Source organism: Glossina fuscipes, unplaced genomic scaffold (genome assembly GCF_014805625.2).
Source record: "Glossina fuscipes isolate IAEA_lab_2018 unplaced genomic scaffold, Yale_Gfus_2 121, whole genome shotgun sequence".
NCBI lineage: Eukaryota > Metazoa > Arthropoda > Insecta > Diptera > Glossinidae > Glossina > Glossina fuscipes.
In genome coordinates, this window is record NW_023998464.1 from 4,054,771 (window position 1) to 4,077,814 (window position 23,044).

The 23,044-nt window shown below is 33.8% G+C and overlaps 1 protein-coding gene across 1 annotated transcript; it reads left to right on the plus strand.

Moving 5' to 3' along the window:
• LOC119640504 (phagocyte signaling-impaired protein-like) lies at window positions 1-22,914 on the plus strand. Its single transcript, XM_038038592.1, has 4 exons — window positions 1-98; window positions 2,322-2,428; window positions 22,028-22,600; window positions 22,657-22,914. Exons 1-3 carry the CDS (start codon window positions 1-3, stop codon window positions 22,462-22,464), a joined length of 642 nt encoding a protein of 213 aa, XP_037894520.1. The 3' UTR covers window positions 22,465-22,600; window positions 22,657-22,914.
• Window positions 22,915-23,044: the final 130 nt, after the last annotated feature.

A 23,044-nucleotide genomic window follows, 5' to 3' on the forward strand; every position in this document is an offset into this window, starting at 1 on the left:
ATGGCTATAATGGACACCGCGACCCTTTTTCTTAATAACATCAGCGACATGGGCATCGTAGAGAAGAACTTGGAAGGCGGAATGCAAAAATCATGGTGGTGAGTACACGAGATTCGGGCCCCGTCGAATGTAACTTTCTTACTTGTTTTATATGTTATGTGCAGAATTGTAAACTAAATTTGATGTTTAATACGCTCTCTCTAACTGACCTTATGCCCGTTTCCACTCGAAATGGCACTATATTATATATACATGGCGAAGACTTTGACATTGACATCTAATGCATACTCTTAAGCTCAGTATCTCAATCTTCTGTTATAGGTTATTGTATTCGGTTTTTTTTAAAGTTTTATATCAACTTTTTTAACCCAACCCGAGGTATTTTTATTAGAGAACACTTGAATATTTTACATGTTCGTACCTACGGAGACACACAATGTAAGGAGAGATTATGTAAAACACAAGAAATTTGCATAAAAACATTTCTCTCTTTGTTGGAATTTTTTGTCAAATTTCATCTGCAAAAATCGTAACACACTCTTATTCGTACACGCGCACATATACGCATACATAAGACTTGCTTATGATTTATATAGTTTAAATAATTTTGTTACTCAACTTTGCTCAGATTCATACCTGTAGGAGAATTTGTGTATGCGGGGGATCTGTTGAACGTGTAAGTGTGCCTATAAAAAATCCCTGTGTTCTCTTTCATTGTTTTTAGGACGCATGGCATCGTAACAACAGTACCAGCAATACCACAACTGAAATTCCATCCGAGTAGAGTTTTTGGGCTAAAAATTTTGTTTATATAAAATTCCAAAATGTTTTTAGTATTTTCATGCCAGAATATAATACTTACGTGAATACTTCTTCCTTTACAAACGTGTGTGTATATACGCGTCAATGTGCTTTTGATTTACTTGCAACAATTTCCCTGATCAGCATATATATACGCGTATATGAATGAAGGTTAGGATATCGAAAATATTCTAGGAAAATAAGGAAGAGTATGCTTACGCGCGCTGCTTACCAATTATAATTTTTTTCTTTACCCTTCGAAGACTTTTCATACTTTCGTTTACTTTTTAATCCCATTTCTTTCTTAAACTTTCTTTTCGGCTCATGTAAGCGAATCTATAAGCAAAAACTTTTAAAAGGTTTATAAGATTTTTAATATCTTTTTTTTTGTTCAACTCCCTCTTGTTTTGTTATCAACAAGTATTTGCTTATTTTTATTTTCATTTCTATTTTTTTTGCGGAATCGATGTATGACGCGTGCCAAAACGTGTTTATTTGTTGGTGGGTGTGTGCTTCGCTAAAAAAAATTCTGTCGAGAAAAGCATTGGTTACCTGTTGTGCAGTTTGACCTGAAGACCAACATTGTTAGGTATTGGAGCTTAAATTTCTTGATACTATATGCATGGACGCCTATGTGTATACTTGTATATGCATATTTGATCTGCGAACAAGTAGAAATACGGCTTACATTTTAAATGCGAGATATTTGCCGGTATGCAGCACATGAAATTTATGTTGTTACGAAAATCACATACTTCCCAAAATATTAAGAATGGAATTTCTAAAATTTTACAAAACGGAACGAAGTAATGTATGATTGAAGTAAGTAATGATTTTCAATGATTTATTTATCAGTGGCATATGCACGTAATACATTCGCTTTATAAAAATGGAGATTTTCAACAATTTCTATGATAGTAAATATATATGAATATATATATATATATATGTGCGTTTTTATTAGATACAGAGAAGGTATAAGAGTAACCCTACTTGCGTAACACTATGTATGAGCATAAAATAATCCCTGCCACGATAAACTTGGCTTAAATGACTTAAGACCTACTTTTCACTGCCGATTACATTTGCGCTACCAATTACTTTTAAAAGGGAGGATTGTCTCCACATACACATTCTTCATGAGTTCTGAAACGTCTACAAAACTGCTAAAATCAGCCACTGCACATGAGAGATGCCATGTTCCATGTAAAAGCTAGCACTTCTTTAAATTATGCATCCTATCGCAGAAAATTCATTATCAGGAACGCATCGTTTGAGGAGAGATTTTAAACATTTACTTATATTATAGCATAAATACAAAAAATACATATGCACTTTTAATGAGAAAGCGATGGGCAAGAGGCCTATGACGTCGATTTTTTATCGCATGTAACAACTTAACGGTTTATAACATATAGAAAGTCACATAAAACAAGACGATATCCCGATCTAGTAATTATAAAGTGTTGTTATATTTTCCGCTCAAAAATCCGAATTATTGTATTGTTTTGTTTTTATAGTACACATCGAGAACTTACATCGAAATTCCTACATAAGCCGGAAGCGTCCCCCTTCGCTATAATGGAGACACCGGATGCTTACACCGGATGCGCCTTATTGATTCTGTGTATATGCCCATGGAAAAATCCACTTGCATATGTGTATACCCACACATATGTATATACATGAAAGTCGCCTAATTATCGCTTATTAATTCATTTCTTATATTTCAACGTTTTTTTAACAAAAAAATTCAATATTTGCTAAGGAAATGATGATTTACATACATATTCACGTGATAACTCGACTGTGTCATTTTTTTTGAGAGCGATCTAAACTGCTGTTGGGCTATCAGTTCGCGTAAAATAATGTGTTAAAATCTTTTACTTTACCTTTCATGTAACTTTCATGATGGCCGTCTGTCTTTTGGAATCTGGCCATATATCGCTCGATATGTGGACCCTCCTTTTGAATGATATTTATAATTTAATCTCAATATCAAATAAACTCCCCTTAATATGCACGTTTTTCCTCAATTACCTCTGAACTATCTTTTAATATTTCAAGCTTCGTATGACTCGCAAATTAAACTGAATGTGCCCGTTACTATCGGTTGGCAAACTTTTCCATGTTTGCGTCGACATAGCAGTTCACTCCTGCCTCGGATCTATACCAATCTCGACCTGCTCCCGCGATAGGTATGTGCATGACTTTTCTCTTCTTTATTTTTTCGCTTACTTACTTATTTATAGAATACGCGGATTTGATTTTTTTCATCCCTTCTTTACTCTTTGTACTTTATAAAAGTTAAGTCGTAATGCTTATCATAAGATTTATTTTTAAGTGTACCTAATTTCATGCATGTATGCAAACAATCGATAAATGAAATAAATATTCAATAATACTCTGTCGTAACTGTGCGTACCTTACGAGGAATAGTTCCTTTTTTCAATTTCAAATAAATATCATTGAACCTGCATTGTCATAAGGGCTTGCGAATGCACCTTCAGTCTACCAAATTAAAAGCAATTTTCCTGCCGAGTTGAATGAAAGCATACAATTCCTTGTCGCCATCTTTCCATTTGTCTCTAATGACTCCGGCACCTGATAAAGATCGCATTACGTGCATTACGGCGTTTATTGAAGGTCATGATCTCGTGAATCCCTGCTGATTATTCAAGAGAGCTTTTCTTCTTCCACGGAAAGCACGCGTTTGTATGCGATCTAACAATTTCTAATAATTTGTCCGTTGTGGTCATACGGCAAATACAAGGACATCTCTTTCAGCAGCGGCCCCTCGCCCGAACGAAGATTTCAGGTGTTACTCGGATCATTAGGACTCCGTTTAGACATTTCTATCCGCAAGCTTATGATTGATTCTTAGCTATTCCCATACGTGGAGAGAGCTGAAATTCTCCTTCGTTGGAATGCCGGGGTAAGCCTCAGGGGCTATTCCATGCGTCCTTACCTTCGGTGTTTATTTTTCTCTTCTCAATAAAATTCTTAATATCTCCATTTAAACGCCATCATCAAATTTATTAAATGTTCTCTACGAATCTGATCAATGGTTCCTAAGCCTTCAAATAAACGAATTGAACTATATTTGATTTTTGAGCTATCGCTTCTATAAGTCGGTCCATTCGGAGGAACAATTTTGTGAATTTTACCTATTCGGCTCCTCTATGTGTATATTACTTGCAGATGGTGACGGATTTCTTTCTCCGCTAGTCTCTGTTCGAAAACGAATTGGCGTTGCCAATCGGTTAGTTGATCGCATTCGAAATATATCACCTAACTTCGATCAAATATGATATTCCCATTCCATTCAGTTTTTATTTATAGTACACAGCATCCCTATAATGCTCGCAGGAGAATAGCAAACTGCTTGTTATCAAAGAAAATGACTGGAAAGTAAAATATACTTATCCTACTGTAAACACATAGGAGTAACCTAGAACTACGTGTAGGACCAAAACAAACACTGCGACTTTGGTCTTTTTGTCGGTGGGCGTTTATGTGAATGTTTGTATACATACTTTGAATAACTATGCTTTCCTTTTCTAAGCAAGTTCACTTTCGAAGCCGAAACAACGACTTAAATTTAAGCAATTAAAAAGTTTTGCAATCGCATGCATTGGATTAAAAGTTTTTACAGTTTCTTGTCTCCTAATTTTCTTGATTCTCTTTGTTTTTTTCTAATCAATTAAAGCTATAACAAAATATGAAATGCAATTTTTTTTAACGCTGGCTCGCATATGCTTGGATTTTTAACAACAACTGAGATTCCAGTTCATATATAAAACGTAGAATGCTGTCAATGAAAATTTATGTATATATGTATTCTTGTTTCCGTATGTATATATATTTACGAGCGAAAATTTGATAAAACTACACACAGCTGTAAATGAGAGCCTGCAGAAAGAAAAGTCTGTTAAAGTACGAAATGGAAATGGCAGAATAACAGGCTTGAACACTTTATAAACGTTGTAGTGACACTTGCAAGCCCAATAAACCAAGGAAAAAAAAGGTAGAAAAATTGGCCAATTTAAAATCTGGCCAAACTTGGCTGTACGCATTCTAAATTAATGTTAATTTTTGATATATTGGAGTTTTTTTTTCGTAAGGTCTTAACCCTCGGTCAACATCATTGAGAAACTGTATTTAATTTCACGCAAGTGACTCATGGGTGTACAACGGGGCGGGTACACGAAAAGACGGAAAGAGTAAAATAAATTTGCATTCAGTTGCAAACGGTACAAAAAACGAGATAGACCAACGGAATCTTATGGTTGCTATAAAAAGTGGAAATGCTTTACAAAAGGATTTATGACTTCCAGTTGCTTGGTCAAAGCCAAATACTTGATGGGGGAGTGTGTGTTTGAATGGATATGCTTTTATATATATTTTATATAAAAGTATGTGAGTATGAGAGTGTGTACCCGCACATGTTTACATCAGTACATATGTGCAAAAATATTTGGCTGCACATGTTAAACGATATTTTTGTTGTTGTAAATTTTGCGATTTTTTAACGCTTGCCACAAAAGAACGCTAAACGAGCGAGTCGGTGTACTGTAGGCATCAGAATGTTCGCGAAAAATCAATTATATATAATGAAACGAGTACTAATGAAATGTTTTTTTTTTTTTTTGTTTTTTGATTTACGGTCATTTTAATAAACTTTGTAAAAGGAAACCTTCTTTACTGAATTCGCGTTAGCATTACATAAATACATAGCAAAGCCATGCAGGGCATTTCGGCTAAGGTTTAAACTACAAGTTCATACTCTTTTATGTCGTTGCTTATTTGCTCTTCAGTCGAATTAATTAAACTTGAAATTTCGAAGCCACAAATAAAAAGCTATGAAAAGTAAAGAAAACCGCACACGATACCAGTCAGAACTCAGCACAGCGAAGTGAAGTGTCCGTTAAAATTTGAAATTTCTTTAAATTTAAATATATTTATTTAAATATGCTTACACTTATATTGTAGCAAATGATTTCAATTTGCATACTAACGGCTTTGCAGGACACAACAACAATATACTACATTTTAGACTTATAATTAATTATTTGATTAAATTAATATAAAAAAAAAAACTCTTCAATTCTATTAAAAAGGCACTATTTAACGATTGTTGTTGTATTGAGTTATCGTACATTCACTTCAAAGACCGACACTGTTGACTAGGATTAACACCGCACTTATTTATCGGCCATGCCGTTCAGAAACTTTCTATAAAAGCGAAGGATTGCCGCATCTAAATGTCTCGATAGATTTGATTAACAAATAATTTTGCTTAACACAGCAAAGAAGATAATCAATCGCCAAACTACGTCTTGCCTTGCCTACGTCTTTCAAAAAGTGAATGCCATAACCTACTTGACCGGCAGTTGCTTTGAAGTTGAATAACCATCCACGGCTTACTCCGCTCTCTACATTACCATAAAGAGAATAATTATTTTTATCGTTATTATTATTATTACGAATTCCGCATTCCTCATATCATGGCTGGGAATTCACCCATTCCCGAGTGTACAACACCAAGGGCTTGGGCTCAACTGTTTTATAATTTTTTCTTGACACTATCGTTATTTATTTTCAATGTTACTCTCGCATCTGTATTTACTGATGTTGAAGCAATGTGGAGAGCAGCATTGCTTTCTGTGCCTTCTCAAGTATATGATGAATCTCTAAGTAGCTAATGCCCTTTATAACAGTTCCCGTAGAAGACGTCACGATTGGAGTTGCAGTTAAGATTGCAGTCACATTTTGTATATTGTACTTACCTTTCATTTCCAGTGCCAGCCAGCTCCGTATATTTGGGAATCTACAATGTCGATGGCCTTGTTCTCCCAACTCAGTTCGACTATGTTCGGCTTATTGGCGTTGATTGGACGACCCGTCTGTCCCAATACATTCTCATTCTCATTCATTGCAGGATGTGTGGTCTTTGTGTAGTGTGTTTCTTAGCCAAGGCTTTATGTACTATTTTACATGCCTAGTTGTGCCTATTCAGTTATACGGTGCTGGCAATGTATTGTTTCTATAATACTTCTGCATTTCCGGCGTAAGTCTGCTTCCATTTCTCGCTTGATTATATGCCCGAGGTGATATCGTGTTGATATTACTTTATCTTGTCTAGCTACAATAAATCCTTTCGTCTCACAATTAACCATTGGTGGCTATTAATTATTGCTTTATTTATTTTTTACATTTCTTGATATTATTACGTACTAAACTATGTTATTAACTAAATGCTTAAAATCTTCTCGGCTCCTTGCTAAGTGTATGATTTTCAGGTTCTCGGGTTCTCAGCCCTGTCCAATTTGGAATATTTCGCAGCCAAGACGTTTGTTTTCTGCCCATATTTCTACGCCATTCGATATTTTTCCCCATGTACCATGCGTAGTTTGTCGTTCTTTAATACACTTTATTAGTCCACCCTCAGAGTTCATTCTTCTCTGGACTTCAGCCTTGGATATGCGATCGAGCCATGAAATTTTTAGAATTCGACGGTTTGTATCATATTTCAAACGCTTCCAGTCTGTCTTTCTGTTGTTTTTTTCTAAACACCTCTGACGCAATTGTGAAACTTGGGATTTCATAGGAAATCAATCGCAGTTTATGAAAAATAATAAGTTCTCGTGAATGCTATATGTTCGCTACTGCAAGCTTCACTGGTTTGCCTACGAACTTTTAGCACAGTTCGCTATTAAATCGATAATAAATTTGGCGGAAATTGATTATTTTCAAATAGGCACAACTACGATCAGAGCCCTGGTCTCCATATATATATATTAAGGATTACTTGCGTAACTTAGAATTTGAATATGTTTGTGAAAGTCCAAAGCGAACGTAAAAAAAAAAGCTAGACCATTGACTAGCCAACGGATTACCTGTGAAATGAAAGAAATTAAAACATTTGGAATCGTTAAGAATTTCTCAAAAGCATTTCATCCTTAAAAATGCCTGTGCTTTTGCTTTTTCTTTTTTCCTTTAAGTTGGCGATGATATTTACAAACTCTGTCGATGTGAAAGAAAATTTTTGTCGCCTAAGTTTTAATATTTCTGCTATGCTAAGCACGTTTTGCCTACGTGAATGAGAAAGCACGTAATATACATTCGCTTATAGCTGGCTTATAAAAGTTGCCAGCAAAACAGGCGAGCAAAGCTCGACTTGGTACTCCAAAAGGCGAGAAAAATATAAAATAGAGAAAAAACAAAAAATGAAATGCAAACTTGTTCGAAAATTTGATGAGAAAGCGTGTTGGCTGCAAAGTTTTAAGTCGTGACACGACTTCAAAATAAAGAAAAAAAAAAAAAAAAAAAAAATATTGTTTCAAAAATAAATGCGACGTATCATTTACTCTACTAGAACTTGTTGATTAAAAGGTTAGATGAAGCCGTCACGTAAGTTTGCAAGGAGGTGTAACGATACGTTCTTGTGCGCAAAAGGAAGAGTGTCCCTTGAGAGTTAAGAACCATTTAAATGATTAACTTAAGTTTCTTCTTAATTTCTCTAAGATATCGTATTATTATTATTATTATGTGTTTTGTATGGCTTTCAGTTTTATGCATTTAGTACACAAGTCCATTAAATAAACAAATATTTAACTTCCGTACCGAGAGATCCTAAGGAGAAGTGATACAAAACTAAAATATTATTTTGTCATCAATAAATTGTCAATTTTGTTGTCATGCTTCTCATATAAAATACTATAAATGCCAACAGCATTTTAGATACGAAGCACACACACATACATAAACGCACATATGCTCAATATCCATCTAAAGAACACAAACACTTACATGAATACGTCAATATGTGCATATGTATGTAACAGATATTTGTTTGACTTTTTGCTTGAGTGAATGAAGCACTGATTGTTTACTTACTTAAATGGATTCAAGCATGCATATATACATACATACACACAAGCTAGTATACATTTTAACTTATATAAGCAGATAAATGAATGATTGCAAGGCATGTATCGATGATTGAATGGATGGGTTACAAAAAGAAAGTTTTTTTTTTTTATTTTTTTTGTTTTGTGCAATTATTTACTTACGTATACATATACTTATGTAATAGTATGGAAATGAGTGTTTCTAAATGTGTGTATATGATTTAGTAAAACAAACGGATGAATCAAAAGCGTATCAGAGAGAAATATCTAATTTCGGTTCGTTGTTTTTTTTTTTTTGTTTTTTATTTTTCGTCATTTAAAAACGAAGAAAAAGATTTTGAAATAGAAGAAGAAAGACTGTGTTCATCTAAATTAGTTTAATGCTCCATAAAATTGATGCTTTTTTTTGCAGTAAATGATGCAATGGTGGGTTTCGCTTTTATCAAATTTCCTAAATTGATATATGGAAATAAAGCAAGAGACACGCGTCTCAATTTTGACATTTAAAATTTTGCAACCGCATGCTAGTAGATATACATTTCTCGACGATTTGCGCGTGCCTCTGCGTTTTTTAACTATTAACCCTTTCGCGACATGTGGTGTGTGCATACGTTAATCACCTAGCGTTACACGTTGTCTGACGTCGTCCATATACGCAATTATATATTGTAAAAGTACATTGTAAGTATACATTGGTTCCTTTTCATTGAAAACCAACGTAATAATCGGAATTGCGGCAATAGATGGCTTTGACCTTTAGGAATCCCATTCACAGGCAATTTCCGAACGATATCCCATGTACAACCCGCTGATTTATTCAGTAAATGAACTAGAGAGAAGATCATTATGTCGATTTGCACCCACGATAGATAGCGATGGATTTTGCTTCGCATTATAAACTGGCAAAAGCCTCTAAGCTTTTCCCAAGAACTCTGTACTATATTCTCTTTCATTTTATTCAAGAAAAATGTTGCTTCCACTTCAATTTTCGCATGTATGAATCCCCTTAAATTTACACATTTTCATGTGAATAGTGATATATGTAGCGTTTTACATAGATGAAATTTTTCAATTAGACAAACTACAGCCAAAATGCTACAGAACGTAGCATATTCCGGTTCACTGTTATTAGCATTTGCAATAAGTTGGCAAATGTAAGGCTGGGCGTTATCTTACTGGAATATCACCCTATAATAACTTTTAGCATGTTGTAGTCAATTGTTGTTTTCAGTTTTCCAAACACCAGTTTTTACTTGTTTGGAGCTGTGGATAATAATCAGCTGAGGATATTCTATCGTATCCATTCGTCATCTCCCGTAACGATTCAACAACATTTTTCTACGAATTAATCAGCAAAACTAATTCCGTTTTTTTGACTAGATAACAACATGTCTACAAAGCCCCAAAGAATTTATAACGTGCCCTGCAGTGAGATACAGTGAGTGTACTGAATCATAAAACATGAAGATCGCATCGACACTGTGTTGTCGTAATAGTATTAAATACGATATGATGTACGTTTTTTCGTTGGTCCATCGTACGAACAAAACTTTCATTTTCTATGTGAAAGTAATTCGCAAATTATTCACAAGACACCCTTGCATTCCGTAACAATGGGTGCTTAGTTTGCTCGTTGAGCTGTAAGCATTAACAGTCCGTTTTTTTTTAAAGTCGTATTGTAGATCTCTTTACCCTAACTGAAGAGCTCCGTAGATGATCGTTAACGAAAGTTTCAGACTTTAGTTGGGTGTACGTGCCACACGGTAAGGCAAGCGCTCGATCTATTGCCTAACCAATTGCCTGCTGATTGTAAAAAATTCCAATATCGAATGGTCTGCGAGGAGCCCCGGTTTCATCAGTATGCTTTGGCGTCGAAATCTTTTCGTTTATACAAACCATTTATTTGCATACTATAAACCATTATTGGTTAAGCGGGTTCCTTCGTCGATGTTGTTAACAAAATTGTTGTTGAAATTGTTAAGAGTCAAATTTTTAATCGATCTGAACATATATATATATGACTGCTTGACTATATAAATAGCTTACTAATTATCAATTCATTTCTGTTGAAAAGCCGTACATCGAATGCAAAATTTTCTGTTTTCTTATAGGAATTTAAAACTGTCTTATACTCCTGCGTATGGGTTTGTATGCAAATTCCAAGTCTCGATTGCTTTGACAAAATGATACACAAAACACTTTTGTCTCCAAAAAGATTAGTTTATGATATCAGTTGCCTACAGGCATGCAACCGATTCATTCATTCATTCGTTCATTCAATTTAGAAATAATGTTAAAGGCACACAAGAAGACAAACAAAAAATGAGTTGAACAAAAGAAGAGAAGAGAAATATATATTCGAAATAAATCCTTAAATTTAGAAGGGATGCAAAAAAAAAAAAACTTTATTATCACAATCGTATGAAGAATTTGTTGCTGTTGTTGTTATTTTTATTTTGTTTTTCACTTTTATTGTCGGTTTGTTCACTTTCACAGCTTATATGTTAAAACAAATGCGGCAACAGCGTTCAAAGTTTACGTACGCAACGGAACTGAATTCAACAGCCATTAACTTTATTTGTTTGCTAAGAATTTTTATTATCATTACTGCCGATGATGATTCTGTTGCAGTACAACTAGTAAACGGATCGCTATATATTTTATATTCTAGTTGAGCCGTACATAGTACAGAAACGATGATGATTGCACATGTTTGCTGGCGGCTGATTAAATGGCTGCTGCATACAGATTATAATTATTTCGAATCAGTAGATTTTAATAAACCATGCACACAAGCGCACATACATAGAGAGAAGCTTATTGTTTTTGGAGGATATAATACCGTGCTTTCAAATGCATCTATGGGTATACAAATCTCCAGCTAAAATTGAAGGAGATTCAAATATTCACACATATAAAAACACATATATATATATATATATATATATACGCGTGAATATGAGTGAATTCATGCCTGCATGAGTGCCTAACTAAGCATCATTTCAATAGCTGTAAACAATCAGGGGGAAACAAATATAAATATTTGACTTGTACTCGCAGCACTTACATTTACACACGCATGCATACATTGGTTTAGTATTTATAGAAATTCATATATTTCGATTAAAATCACACATAAAAATAAATTTAATTTTAGAAAATTTGGAAATAAATACGTTTCGCGAAAAATATTCCTTCTATTTTTTTCGCCAATACCGGGTATCTGACGCTCTTGAGGGAAAACAACTAGTGTAACAGTTTAAAAAGAAAAGTTTCACTTAACAATTTTCTTGAGACGTAAGAAAGAGTAATAACAAGTGATCACATCTATTTCGATCAGCTGCATCTATTGTTGAAAATGATAAAGTAATGCAAAGTATCAATATATACAACGGTTAAATTCGATTATTCCAACCCTCGTTCGCATGAAATATCAGTCTTCCATCTAGTGTTATTGAGTTGTACAATGTGTATACAGACACTAATCACGGAACGTTCGATTTTCATTAAACTTGTTATTTCATTTGAAGAAATCTCCTGCCAAAGCCCATCAAACACTTTTAGAAGAGTATGGCGACGTAACTACTACATTTTATCCTAATTGTCAATTGTGGTATGAAAGTGGTGATTTTGATGTCAATGACAAAGACAGCCCCCTAAAACTAAAAATTTTTGAAGACAATGAATTACAAGACTTATTGGACGACAACCCAGCCCAAGTCTCAAAACAGCTTAGCAGCTGATGAATTAACTGTTTCTGAAAATGTTTATATACAAATGGAAATATGCAAAAGGGGAGAACGAATTGACAGAAAATGCTATTTTGAACCGTTTCAACATCGCGGTTTCATTGCTTGTCAGGCGAAAAAGGAAGAGTGTTCTGTGGCGTATTATGACTGACGATGAAAAGTCCATCTATTACGACAAACCCAAGTGCAAAAAGTCATAGCTTAGTTCAGGAGAGTCATCCGCATCGACACCGATCAAAGCGGAAAATTCATGGCCGTAAAGTTTTGCTGTGCATAAGCATATAAATTTATATGCTTTCTATCTGGAATTTGGCTATTTTTTCAAAGTGTTTACAACTGTTTACAACTGTTTACAACTGTTTAAGACTGTTTAAGACTCTTTAAGGCTGTTTAATAAGATTTAAATTTCTACAAAATTTCTCGAAAATTGCGACTTGTAGTTTGAACGCACGTCTTATGACAGACATCAGACAGACCGACGGGTTTGGATCGGTTTGGAATCCCATTCTGGGTTGGATGTAAAGGTGGGTCTCTCTCAAACCCTTCTGAGTGATCCGCACAAACTTAACGTACCGTTGGGCCTAAATAGCGCAGGATATACAAATAGCAATTAAACTCTTTCATAAGCGGAAAAATTTTAGCTTTTAAAGAGTTCCAAAAAAAAATAAAAAAATTATATACACAGCCATGTTAGATATTCAATTGATTAATGTGAAGAAGCAATTGAACTATTTCGCAATTCGATTAAAATCGCACTTTATTTCAAACATCGCTTTCGTTGACTAAGATTACTAAATTGCTATGTTATTATATATATCATATTTACCTTTTTTCTCTTCAACAACTTCATCTTGAGAAGTTTTTGGAATATTTTCTGTTTCGTCGATGGTCTTCTTACGAGACGTTTTTTGCTTTCTAGGATCAATCGAAATCTTTTCTTCACTTATGGCCTTTTTATATTTTTCTAATCTAAATTTTAGATATTGATTGTTTTAAGGTGGTCAGCATTTTGCACGTAATCACTTTGCTTGTTATTATTATTTCCACACATTAGTTCTTAAATTCCATATTCTACTCACTTCTATTTTCTTTTACTTAAAAGAAGGAGAAAAGGGATTACGCTTTAGTATAGACCGAAGGAGCAAGCTAGCTAAAATATATTAAAAGACGTCTTGAACGTCTTACCATTGTGGACCAGCTAAGTCCCTTTCCAGAAGTGAAATCTTCAGCTCTCTATATACATATATGAATAAATGTATATTTAATAGGTATTGCAAACAGACTGAGAAATTTGATATTGCCATTGTGAAGATGGAGAATAAAAGTGAATAAAAAATTCTTACTTTTGGTAACGTTGTCACGTTCTTCTTCGTTTGTCGTGTTTTCAAGAACGCTGGGTTTTCTTGAACGCTTAGTATTACTGGGTTTTTCCGTCATTTCTCTCTGCTGGTCTGCAATTCCCTGTGTGCATATTTATAGCCATGTTGCCAAAAGGGTAGGAAAAAGTTGTAGAAAATGATAGAAACTATTTTGATTGATACATATTGTACTAATTTGCCTCAATAAATCCTTTTATTAAATGAAAAAATGATCAAAATACATGTAAGCACCTAATAGACTTATAATACTGGACGTAGTTATTAAACACATATTTAATTAAGAAAAAAAATATGTCCGTCTGTTCGTTTGTTCATTTATCCGTCTGCCCGACAGTGTAGTATCTGTGGCAAACATTCTTCCGTTCTCCCCGAAAATGAAGATGAAGATATCGTCTAAAAATTTGCAAAAGAATTGAGAAATGACCTAAACTTTTCAAAGGACACCTCTACAACGCCCACGCGCATATACGACAAAAACTTTTATTTTGAAAATAAAACAAATCAGCTTCGTTAAGTCCATATTAAAAAAAAAATGAGAATTCAGTACTATTACTTCTTTTGTCTTTTTAGGATAACGGTGATGTGCATAAAAGATTCGGTCACGACCGAATATAATTTTCTTACTTGTTTCAATTGATTTGTGCTTTTATTTTTATTTTATCGTTAATAGCTTTGAGGAAATAAATCTATTAACTGTAATTTTTGATAAAAATTAATTTTGCGATCGTCATCATTATTATGCCCTACTTGTGGTACAGGGTACATTAAGTTAGTGCTGCAGTATGTAAGACGCAGAAGGGCTTAAGATAGACTTACCTTTTATTACACCATTGCCTTATAGCACACTTGTCTGTTTGTCTATCCGTCTGATGCCGGTCCACGTATATTTGGTACAATGACGTCTTTTGAACTAAGGACGAACACTATTGAAAACGATTCGGATCGGTCCACTTTTTCGACCATTTCCCATAAAACGGCCAGTTCTGAAAAGCCGTCGGAGAAAAAATTGCAACTTTCAGAATTTCTCAGCGAAAGTGGCTAAGTAGTAGTATTTGAGCATTCTATATTGGTATGAAATCTTTGCACCAGCTGGAGCAACTTTTAAACACCGTCATATAACGAAAAGTAAAATTCATACGACAAAAAGGTATAATCTTCAATGCGTCATGATGAAAAAGCTTAACAGTAATTTAACCTAAAAAACTCGCATTGGTGGTGGTGCATTAATTGCCATACCTTCGTCGTTTCCGTCCAAATCAATTGAATTTCCAACTACTCCCGACGTTGAATTTATCCTCCTATATTTTCCCAAATTCGGACATCTCCATATATAAGAAACAGGCCGCCCTCATTTGCGAAGTGGCCAAGCAATCTAAACCTACCGATATAGCGATCGCGTTGGGTGGCTAGAATTTGCCTCAAATCACTTGGTGTTACAGTGATAGTTCTGGCTGTTTGATTCCTACTTCAAAATCTGATAGAGCTATTGTGTTCTTTAATGAATTATTCGATCGTAATTTAGTTGAATACAACGGCACCCCAATTGCGATAGTAGACTGCTTGATCGTTGCTTTGCCAATTTTCCTGAGATTTGTGTCAATCGTTGTTGTCTTTTTAGTTTACCTGAGGATGCTGATCATCCAGCATTGGGTGTTTCCTTTCATTAGGAGCATGATGGTTTGTTGAACTTCTATACCGTTCCAAACTTAACGTTTTCAAAAAAATTTTATGATTTCCATAAAATCTATGTTTCAATGCTAAAATCACATCTCTAACATATTAGGCTCGATTTGTTAGTTAGAAGTATTAATAGCTTGTTGTCGTCGTTCTACAATATATTAAATCAAGCTATTTCTGCATGCGTTCCGATCAAGGAGTCCCGTTCTCGAAGCAGATATTGCCCGTGGTTTAATAAGACAACTAATTATTGCAAGAATAGGAAAAACATGCTTTCAAAAAATTTTCGCAAAGTGGTTCTTCTTTCTTCTTCGACTGTTTCGCTTACTCAGTGGCAAGGCGTAGATTTAATTCCCTCAACCACCGATGTTATTGCAGATACCTTCGGTTTGTTAAATTGTCTCTGTTTCCTAATCCTAAATACTTTTTTAAGTTCGTTAAATGCAAAAGAAAAATCTCCATAAATCTGTCGCATGTTTCTTTTAATGGCTCTAAGTCCTCGGATGATATTGGAACCTAAAGTCTCTTTGCGGAATATTTCCGACAAAACTTTTCGAATGCTAATTTCGATTTATCAGCAAACTATTCATATTTGATTACTAATTTGGTTTCAATTCCTAATTTGATTTCTGAAAATGACATTTTTGAAGGGTTGAGCTCTCTAAAATATAATTGCGCGCCTGGACCTGATGTAGCGAGGTGTGCGGTGTTATCTAAAAGATTTTTAACAAGTACTTGAATTTAGGAGCTTTCCCTATTGGAAGACTTGTTTCCTTATTCCTGTTCACAAAAGTGGAAGTAGACAAGGCTAGGATCGCGCTTGGTTGTATAAAGAGGTGGTCCAAAAAGCTTGATGATCCTTATATTACGAAAAGGTGGCACATGTGTTTGGTTAGACCTATAGTGCAGTATGCCTCTGTTGTGCGGTGTCCTTCATATAGGTGCTATGTAGATTCAATTGATCCTGTTCAAAAGCAGTTCTTGCTGTTTGCCCTTAGAAATTTGTGCTGGGATCCGATTGCCTCTCTTCCTCCCTGTGAAAATACGTTGCTTCTGCTGTCCTTACCGTCTCTTGAGAAACGCAGGTTCGTTCTTGGCGTTTCCTTTGTAATCAAAGTAATAAATCGTGCTACTGACTCGCCTTCATTACTTGGTGAAATAAGCTTTAAAGTCCCTAACCGCTTCTCTAGGCACTTTATCTTGGTTAAGCTTAGTCTGTGTAAATATAATTATGGGCTGTTTAATCCGCTCAGAGTTGTTTTCAAGAACCTAAATTACGTCTATCACTTATTCTCATTATTGGACTCTTTAAAGTCCATTAAGGCAACATTGCTTAATACGCACGATTTACCTATGTCGTACTTAAACTAGCTTTTAACCTTAAAAAGTCGTTACGATTCGAAAATGAATTATTGTTAATTATTATCGGTTGCCAGGCTTATGTATGTTTGCGAAGGTTTAAGGGTTCATTTGCAATCTGGTCCTGTACCGGTTGTAAGTGTGGCTCTATGCTGCTTGTGTACATGTTTTTTTCTTTTTTTCCTTCTTATTTGTTTTATTGTACTTATACTAGGTTTTATTATTAATTAATATAAGTTTTGCTTTAAGTGCCAATTAAACTCGACTGTTATTTGTTTAGTTGAGTTTCATGTGTAAGTAGAATTAAAATAAATAAAATCAATAAATAAAACAATTAGTATAAGATTTTCTATCAAGATTCGTCTGTAATTTTTTTTAGTTGAATTAAAATAAAAAAAACCGACTTCCGTGACATGTTTAACAATGCTGTTGCCAACCCCTGGAGTAGGAGGCCCACTAGACGAAAGGTTGGCTCTCACGAACATCATCACACTTTTCTCCACTAATATGCTGACGGCTACCTCGTCTCTCCAATATATTGATGTATTAAGTGAAGCAACTTCTTGATGCTAAAAAGGGCAGTTCTTGAATCAGCATTGGCCCACATGAGCAGATAATCTGCAGAAGCACAACTGAGACTAAGAGACCAATTTCAATTGTAATATTGGTGACGATAACATGTACTTATTTCTGCCAGAAGGCATCATTTTCATACCTTTCTTTTGCAAAACTAGCACAATCACAGAAGCAAAGTACAGAAGTTAAATTTTTGCTCAGGTGTTCTACGACCAAGCCCACGTATTTACTCGCATCCTTCTTTTGTCCTTTTTTCTACTTTAAGATTAAAAAAATTAGAATTGTTCAATATAAAATCAACGATGAAACAATAACAAGTTACAAGTTACACTTGCTACGTACCTAGTTTGTGTCTTTTTTTTTTTGCTCATATACTCTCATATGTGTAACATAACGTATATTCACCTAAAAATGCAAAAATCTCTATGCTTCTGCTTTGTATATGTTTGGTAGAGTGCAACAATTTAATAGAACTTTTGACCAAATAAAGACAGTCAACGCCCGTTTTTACACAATTTTAAAATAACGGTTCACCAATATATTTTTTTACAGAAACTTTTTGTTCTAACATGAATCCCAAAACAAACTTTTTCTTATTTTTCTTATCACCTATTGCAGGTGAATTTTAGCTACTAACTGCTGATTTAATTCACGAGGACTTGAAAATAACCTTTTTTTTCACGAATTTTTTGTTCTAACAGGGAAAGAAAAAATTTTTTTTTTAATTGTAATTTTGGGAACGCCTATCTAGATTTGAATTTCAAGAATTATATAGAGAAGCCAACAAAAAAAAAATGATACCAACAGACTTGAGAAAAAACTAACGGCGACCGTTAACAACAGAGAAAATTCTTCATTTGAATCGAATTTAACGGGTATGCTAGACATATCTGACATGTATATATATATACATATATATATATATATGGCATTGTTGATTCAATTTGTAATAAACGCACACGCTTGTTATCAAGTAGCAATGAATAATCGGAAAATTAATGTTTATTCTTAATTTCAATTTCCATTTGCATAGGTTGTACGTACTTATGGGCTGAAATTTCGCTGTACAGTAATTTCAATTTGTTTTCTGTAATAAAAACAAATGGTTTTTGTTTTATAAATATATAACATAGATATCATTTTTACTTTTTTAGGAAAATATTTGCCTAAAAGTAGACCGCCATCATTTTTTTTTTATTATCAAATTAAACAAAGCAGTAGTGGAATAATCTGTTAAAAGGCAAAGCAGGAATAAACTGTAAAATTGCAAAGCGCTAGTATTTATATTTGTTAAATTAAAAAAAATATTTATCTATTGCTACAACCAAAATCTTATAACTCAGCTAAGTTTCTAGAGAAAGCTCTAAGCAACAACACATGGCAGCTTTCAAGGCAGCATAAGGCGGAGCATTTTCATTCGATAAAAAAACTCTACACGTACAAAAATAATAAAATTACTACTAAACAAATTTATAATACTCAATAAAACAAAGAAACAAACAACAAAGGTTGTTCATGTAACAATTTATCAAAAATACTTTTTATTTATGCTTAACATTGCTTAACGATGCGTAACAGTCTTAACAACAAAATAAAGGGATAAAAGAATAACATAATTACAGAATTTATAGAAGAATGAAATAACAGAACATTTGAATAATATAATAATAAATTGTCGTAATCACAAAACTATGATGTTTGCCTTATTAATAATCAATAGCTTAAATTAAAATCAACAGCTAAAAATAAATAAATTGATATTTTTAATTTTTCAAATTTTCGTTTCATTTGTTTTTATATACAATTAAGAAATTTATTTAATCAGAGACTTATGCTGTAGGTGGTTTAGTAAACAAAATAAAAATTTTGAGGGACAATTTTTCTGAGATTTTGTTTGTTTTTACCAAAAAATATATATATTTTGTTCATTTTCACACTAGAGTGAATTGATTTTGGTCATTTTCACACACACACTGGTTGATTGTGCTCATTTTGAGAGAACAGTACACTGATTTTTGGTAAATTTGAGATAGCAGTACATTGATCTCTAAGTAATTTTGTGATACCGTTGGAGTGCTTTTCGGTAAAATTCAAAGCACAATTTTTTGCTCACAGTATTAACGTCCCAGTATTAACATCATACCAAGAACAACTCTACAATGAACACATGGTGTATGGAAAAATAAGAGATTTGAAATTCATTAAAAGCAACTCTGGGCTGGGCATATGCGAGGGTAAAATAAGATAAATTGAATTCATTTTTGAGGTTTGGTGCAAGAGCAGAAAGAAAAAGTAAGTGGTGTTAAGTTGTGAAATTTATTAAACAAAGAGGTGCCTTGAAATAAAAGAAATTAATATTTGCTCAAAAAATTTTTCCTGATTGATATCTTAAGCAGTATGTTACGATTACAACCAACACGATGCAAAAGAAAAGAAATTATCGACACATTAAAAAACAAAACAAATTAAATTTTAATTACAATAAATTCAAACAAAAATTATTAAAATGGTAATAAAGACGAGAAGAATACGAGATATAAGTAAAAATTTTGAATAAAATATTTTTTTTTCCATTTTCATCTTTAAGAAGTTTTTTTATATCAATAGTCATCGACATTCTAGTCGAAAATTAAGCGGTTCTGGTGTACGGAATGACCATGTGAATAAAAAATACTTGGATATGCTTAAGAGCTACATTCCAAGTGTCAATCCGATTCTTCAATTCCTTTTAGTAGTCTCAGCAACATACCCTTTTCATTGCATGAGCTAATGTATGTTTTACATTCCAGAAATGTATGGAGTCAAGTATGACATGCTCAGAACACTGTCTGGAGGAAGCCTTAGCATTCTCTTGCATGCAATTAACAACTGCCTGTCCATCAACTTTATACCCTCGGATTTGCGATGCATCAAAATAGTGCCCATTCCTAAGGCAGGTGAAGACTTAAATGATTTAAGTAGCTTCAGACCAATTTCACTGATATCTGTATTCATAAAGACCGTCAACTCATGGTTGAGGAGAGACTAACTGGTTTCCTGAAAACTGAGAACATTATTCCAGCTCGTTCTTACGCCTATCAAAAACGCAAATCTACGAATATGTGCGTTAATGAACTATGATTTCTCATAGCTAGCTTAAAAAAAGCAGGGAAAATGGTTATCATGCTTTCCCTGGACATCAGCAAAGCCTATGACTGTGTCAACTTGATTAAGCTTGGTAGAATTCTCTTAAACTTTTCGATTCCTCTTCAAATGCGGCTGTGGATACTGAATTTCTTATCCAACCGTGTGTTGGTGATGGGTACTGAAAAAGTTGAAATATACGAAGGTATCCCACAAGGCAGTTGTTTAAGCCCCATACTCTTCAATCTATACACAGCTTCTTTGCATGACCTTCAAGATGACAAAACTCATATTTTTCAAAATGCAGGTGATTTCCTAATTATATCTGCGGACTCATCTTTTTCAGCTGCTGTCAATAACCTCTCGATGAAAGCAAACTTGTTTTTCGATGCATGCGCTGATTTTAATTTATATATTAACCCCAGCAAAACAAATACTATTTGTTTTGCGAAAGGTTCTACACGTAAGATCAGACTTCTTATCAAAAATACCCTAGTTAATCAGGTAAAATCGCTCCGATTTCTTGGGAGAACGGCTACGATCGATGTGTATACAAATATAATATATAATCTTGTATATATAAATGTATAAAAAATATGCATTCATCTCCCCTTGTACGTCTCCTGAATAGTTTTATACAATTTTTATAGGCGTGGCATTCGATTTTACCCTATTTTCAAAAATTTGATGTTAATTCTTTCCATATATTCATACAAGTGGTTGAAATATAATATATAATCTTGTATATATAAATGTATAAAAAATATGCATTCATCTCCCCGTGTACGTCTCCTGAATAGTTTTATACAATTTTTATAGGCGTGGCATTCGATTTTCCCCTATTTTGGAAAATTGATGGCAATACTTCTCAAAGAGGCTTTACCGTCACAATATAATTTTGTAATCTGCCGTTATTATAAAAGAAATTTAGAATGAAATTAATTTATTTAATGCAAACGAATTTGGAAATGCGTTTAGTGTTAAAGAAGATATATAGCTGCGTAGATTAAAGTTGCTTACTAATGCATCTCACCTCTATAACCACTTTATAAAATTTATGTAAACCCGTATCAAAAGATTTCCGAAACTTTTTTTTAACAAAGAGTATGGAAAAATTTTTCAATACAAAATTTTATAGAGAAAGCTAAGAACAGAAAGCTATTTGCACTTATTTCTGTAGTTTCGTTGTGTTCGTTTCTATTTAAATTTTCCATTTTACTTCTTTTTATTTCATTTTTATTTATTTTCCAAAATGTCCTTATTAGCACCGCTGTCTCTTTTAGCAACCTTTACCCGGTTTATATATAGCCAATTGGGAAACTATCCTTGATAAAGGCATTAACGTTTGCTGCCAATTCATGCCTTCTCCGATTTTAACATTGTCAGCAAATAAAGTTAAAGCGGTAAGCAAGCCTTTGGCATTTAACACGTTGGGATCCTGTGCATTTAGTCGGTTTGGAAACAGAGCGTGAAGATTCTTTTCAACAAGAGGTTGAAATTTTACGCATACGTTTATTGCTATTACGTTTAATAGCTTCATTTGTTGATCTCTTTCTACCATCGATTAGTCCGAAATCTCGAAGTAAGTCTGGTGAATTGGCATCGAATCAAGCCAGTAATGCTGCTCATACAAATAACGAAGGTAGCAATTCCACTCCATGCGGCAATAAAGATGCGGAACTGATTGAGTTTCTAAGTAAAGAATGGCTGGAATTGTTTAATCGTTTGCGCAACGAAAATTTGAAACCTTTACCGAATCGTTTTCTAGTCAATTTACTGCCTACACGTTTGCATCTGCTCTTAGAAATGCCATATGAAAAATTCTTTAGCGATTTAGTTCAATTGGTAATGCAATTCTATGTCGGCGCCAGTAGTCTATCATTGTAATGCAAATTACAATGCGATCATGTTGTCCAGCTTGTAAATTTTTGGCGGTAATATTATCGCCGCAAGCGATGAATCTTTCGAAGATGGCCTATGGCGTAGACGTGAATGGCAAAGCAAGACAGCAGCAAGTTTGGAAGTATGTGTTTATATATATAAAAAAAAGGAAAAAAAAAACTATTTAATTATTTCCAGATACTCTCGCTGTACGCTTTCATACTAACAGCGCTTTACGAAAAGCTACAGACTTCGAGTAAAATTAAACCGAAAAAGAAATCAAATTCCGAGACTGAATTAGTGATTAGCGAAAAGGAACGCTGCCAAATGCTTATAGAATTATTGAGACTTTTGAAAAGAGAATTCCAACGCTGTGATAAACTAATAAGTAAGTATTTTATCAATAACAATAAGCGAAAACATTGACTGATTCCTGGAATCGAAGCATCAAGGTCCCGGAATAATTAATTAAACTTTCAACTTATCTATTTTCAATCTCAATAACCATTCTAAGCTATACATTTTTTTTTAAATAACGCTTACCAAAATTTTCCAAACAGTTCTGCTTAAGTGGCGAGTTTCCAAT

Excerpts from the sequence above, each read along its gene's own strand:
- LOC119640504 (XM_038038592.1), top strand. The coding sequence starts at position 1 with ATGGCTATAATGGACACCGCGACCCTTTTTCTTAATAACATCAGCGAC. Across the intron at positions 99-2,321 it reads GGAATGCAAAAATCATGGTG|TACACATCGAGAACTTACAT; the intron begins GTGAGTACACGA and ends TTGTTTTTATAG. Across the intron at positions 2,429-22,027 it reads ATGCGCCTTATTGATTCTGT|TCGGTTTGGAAACAGAGCGT; the intron begins GTATATGCCCAT and ends CTGTGCATTTAG.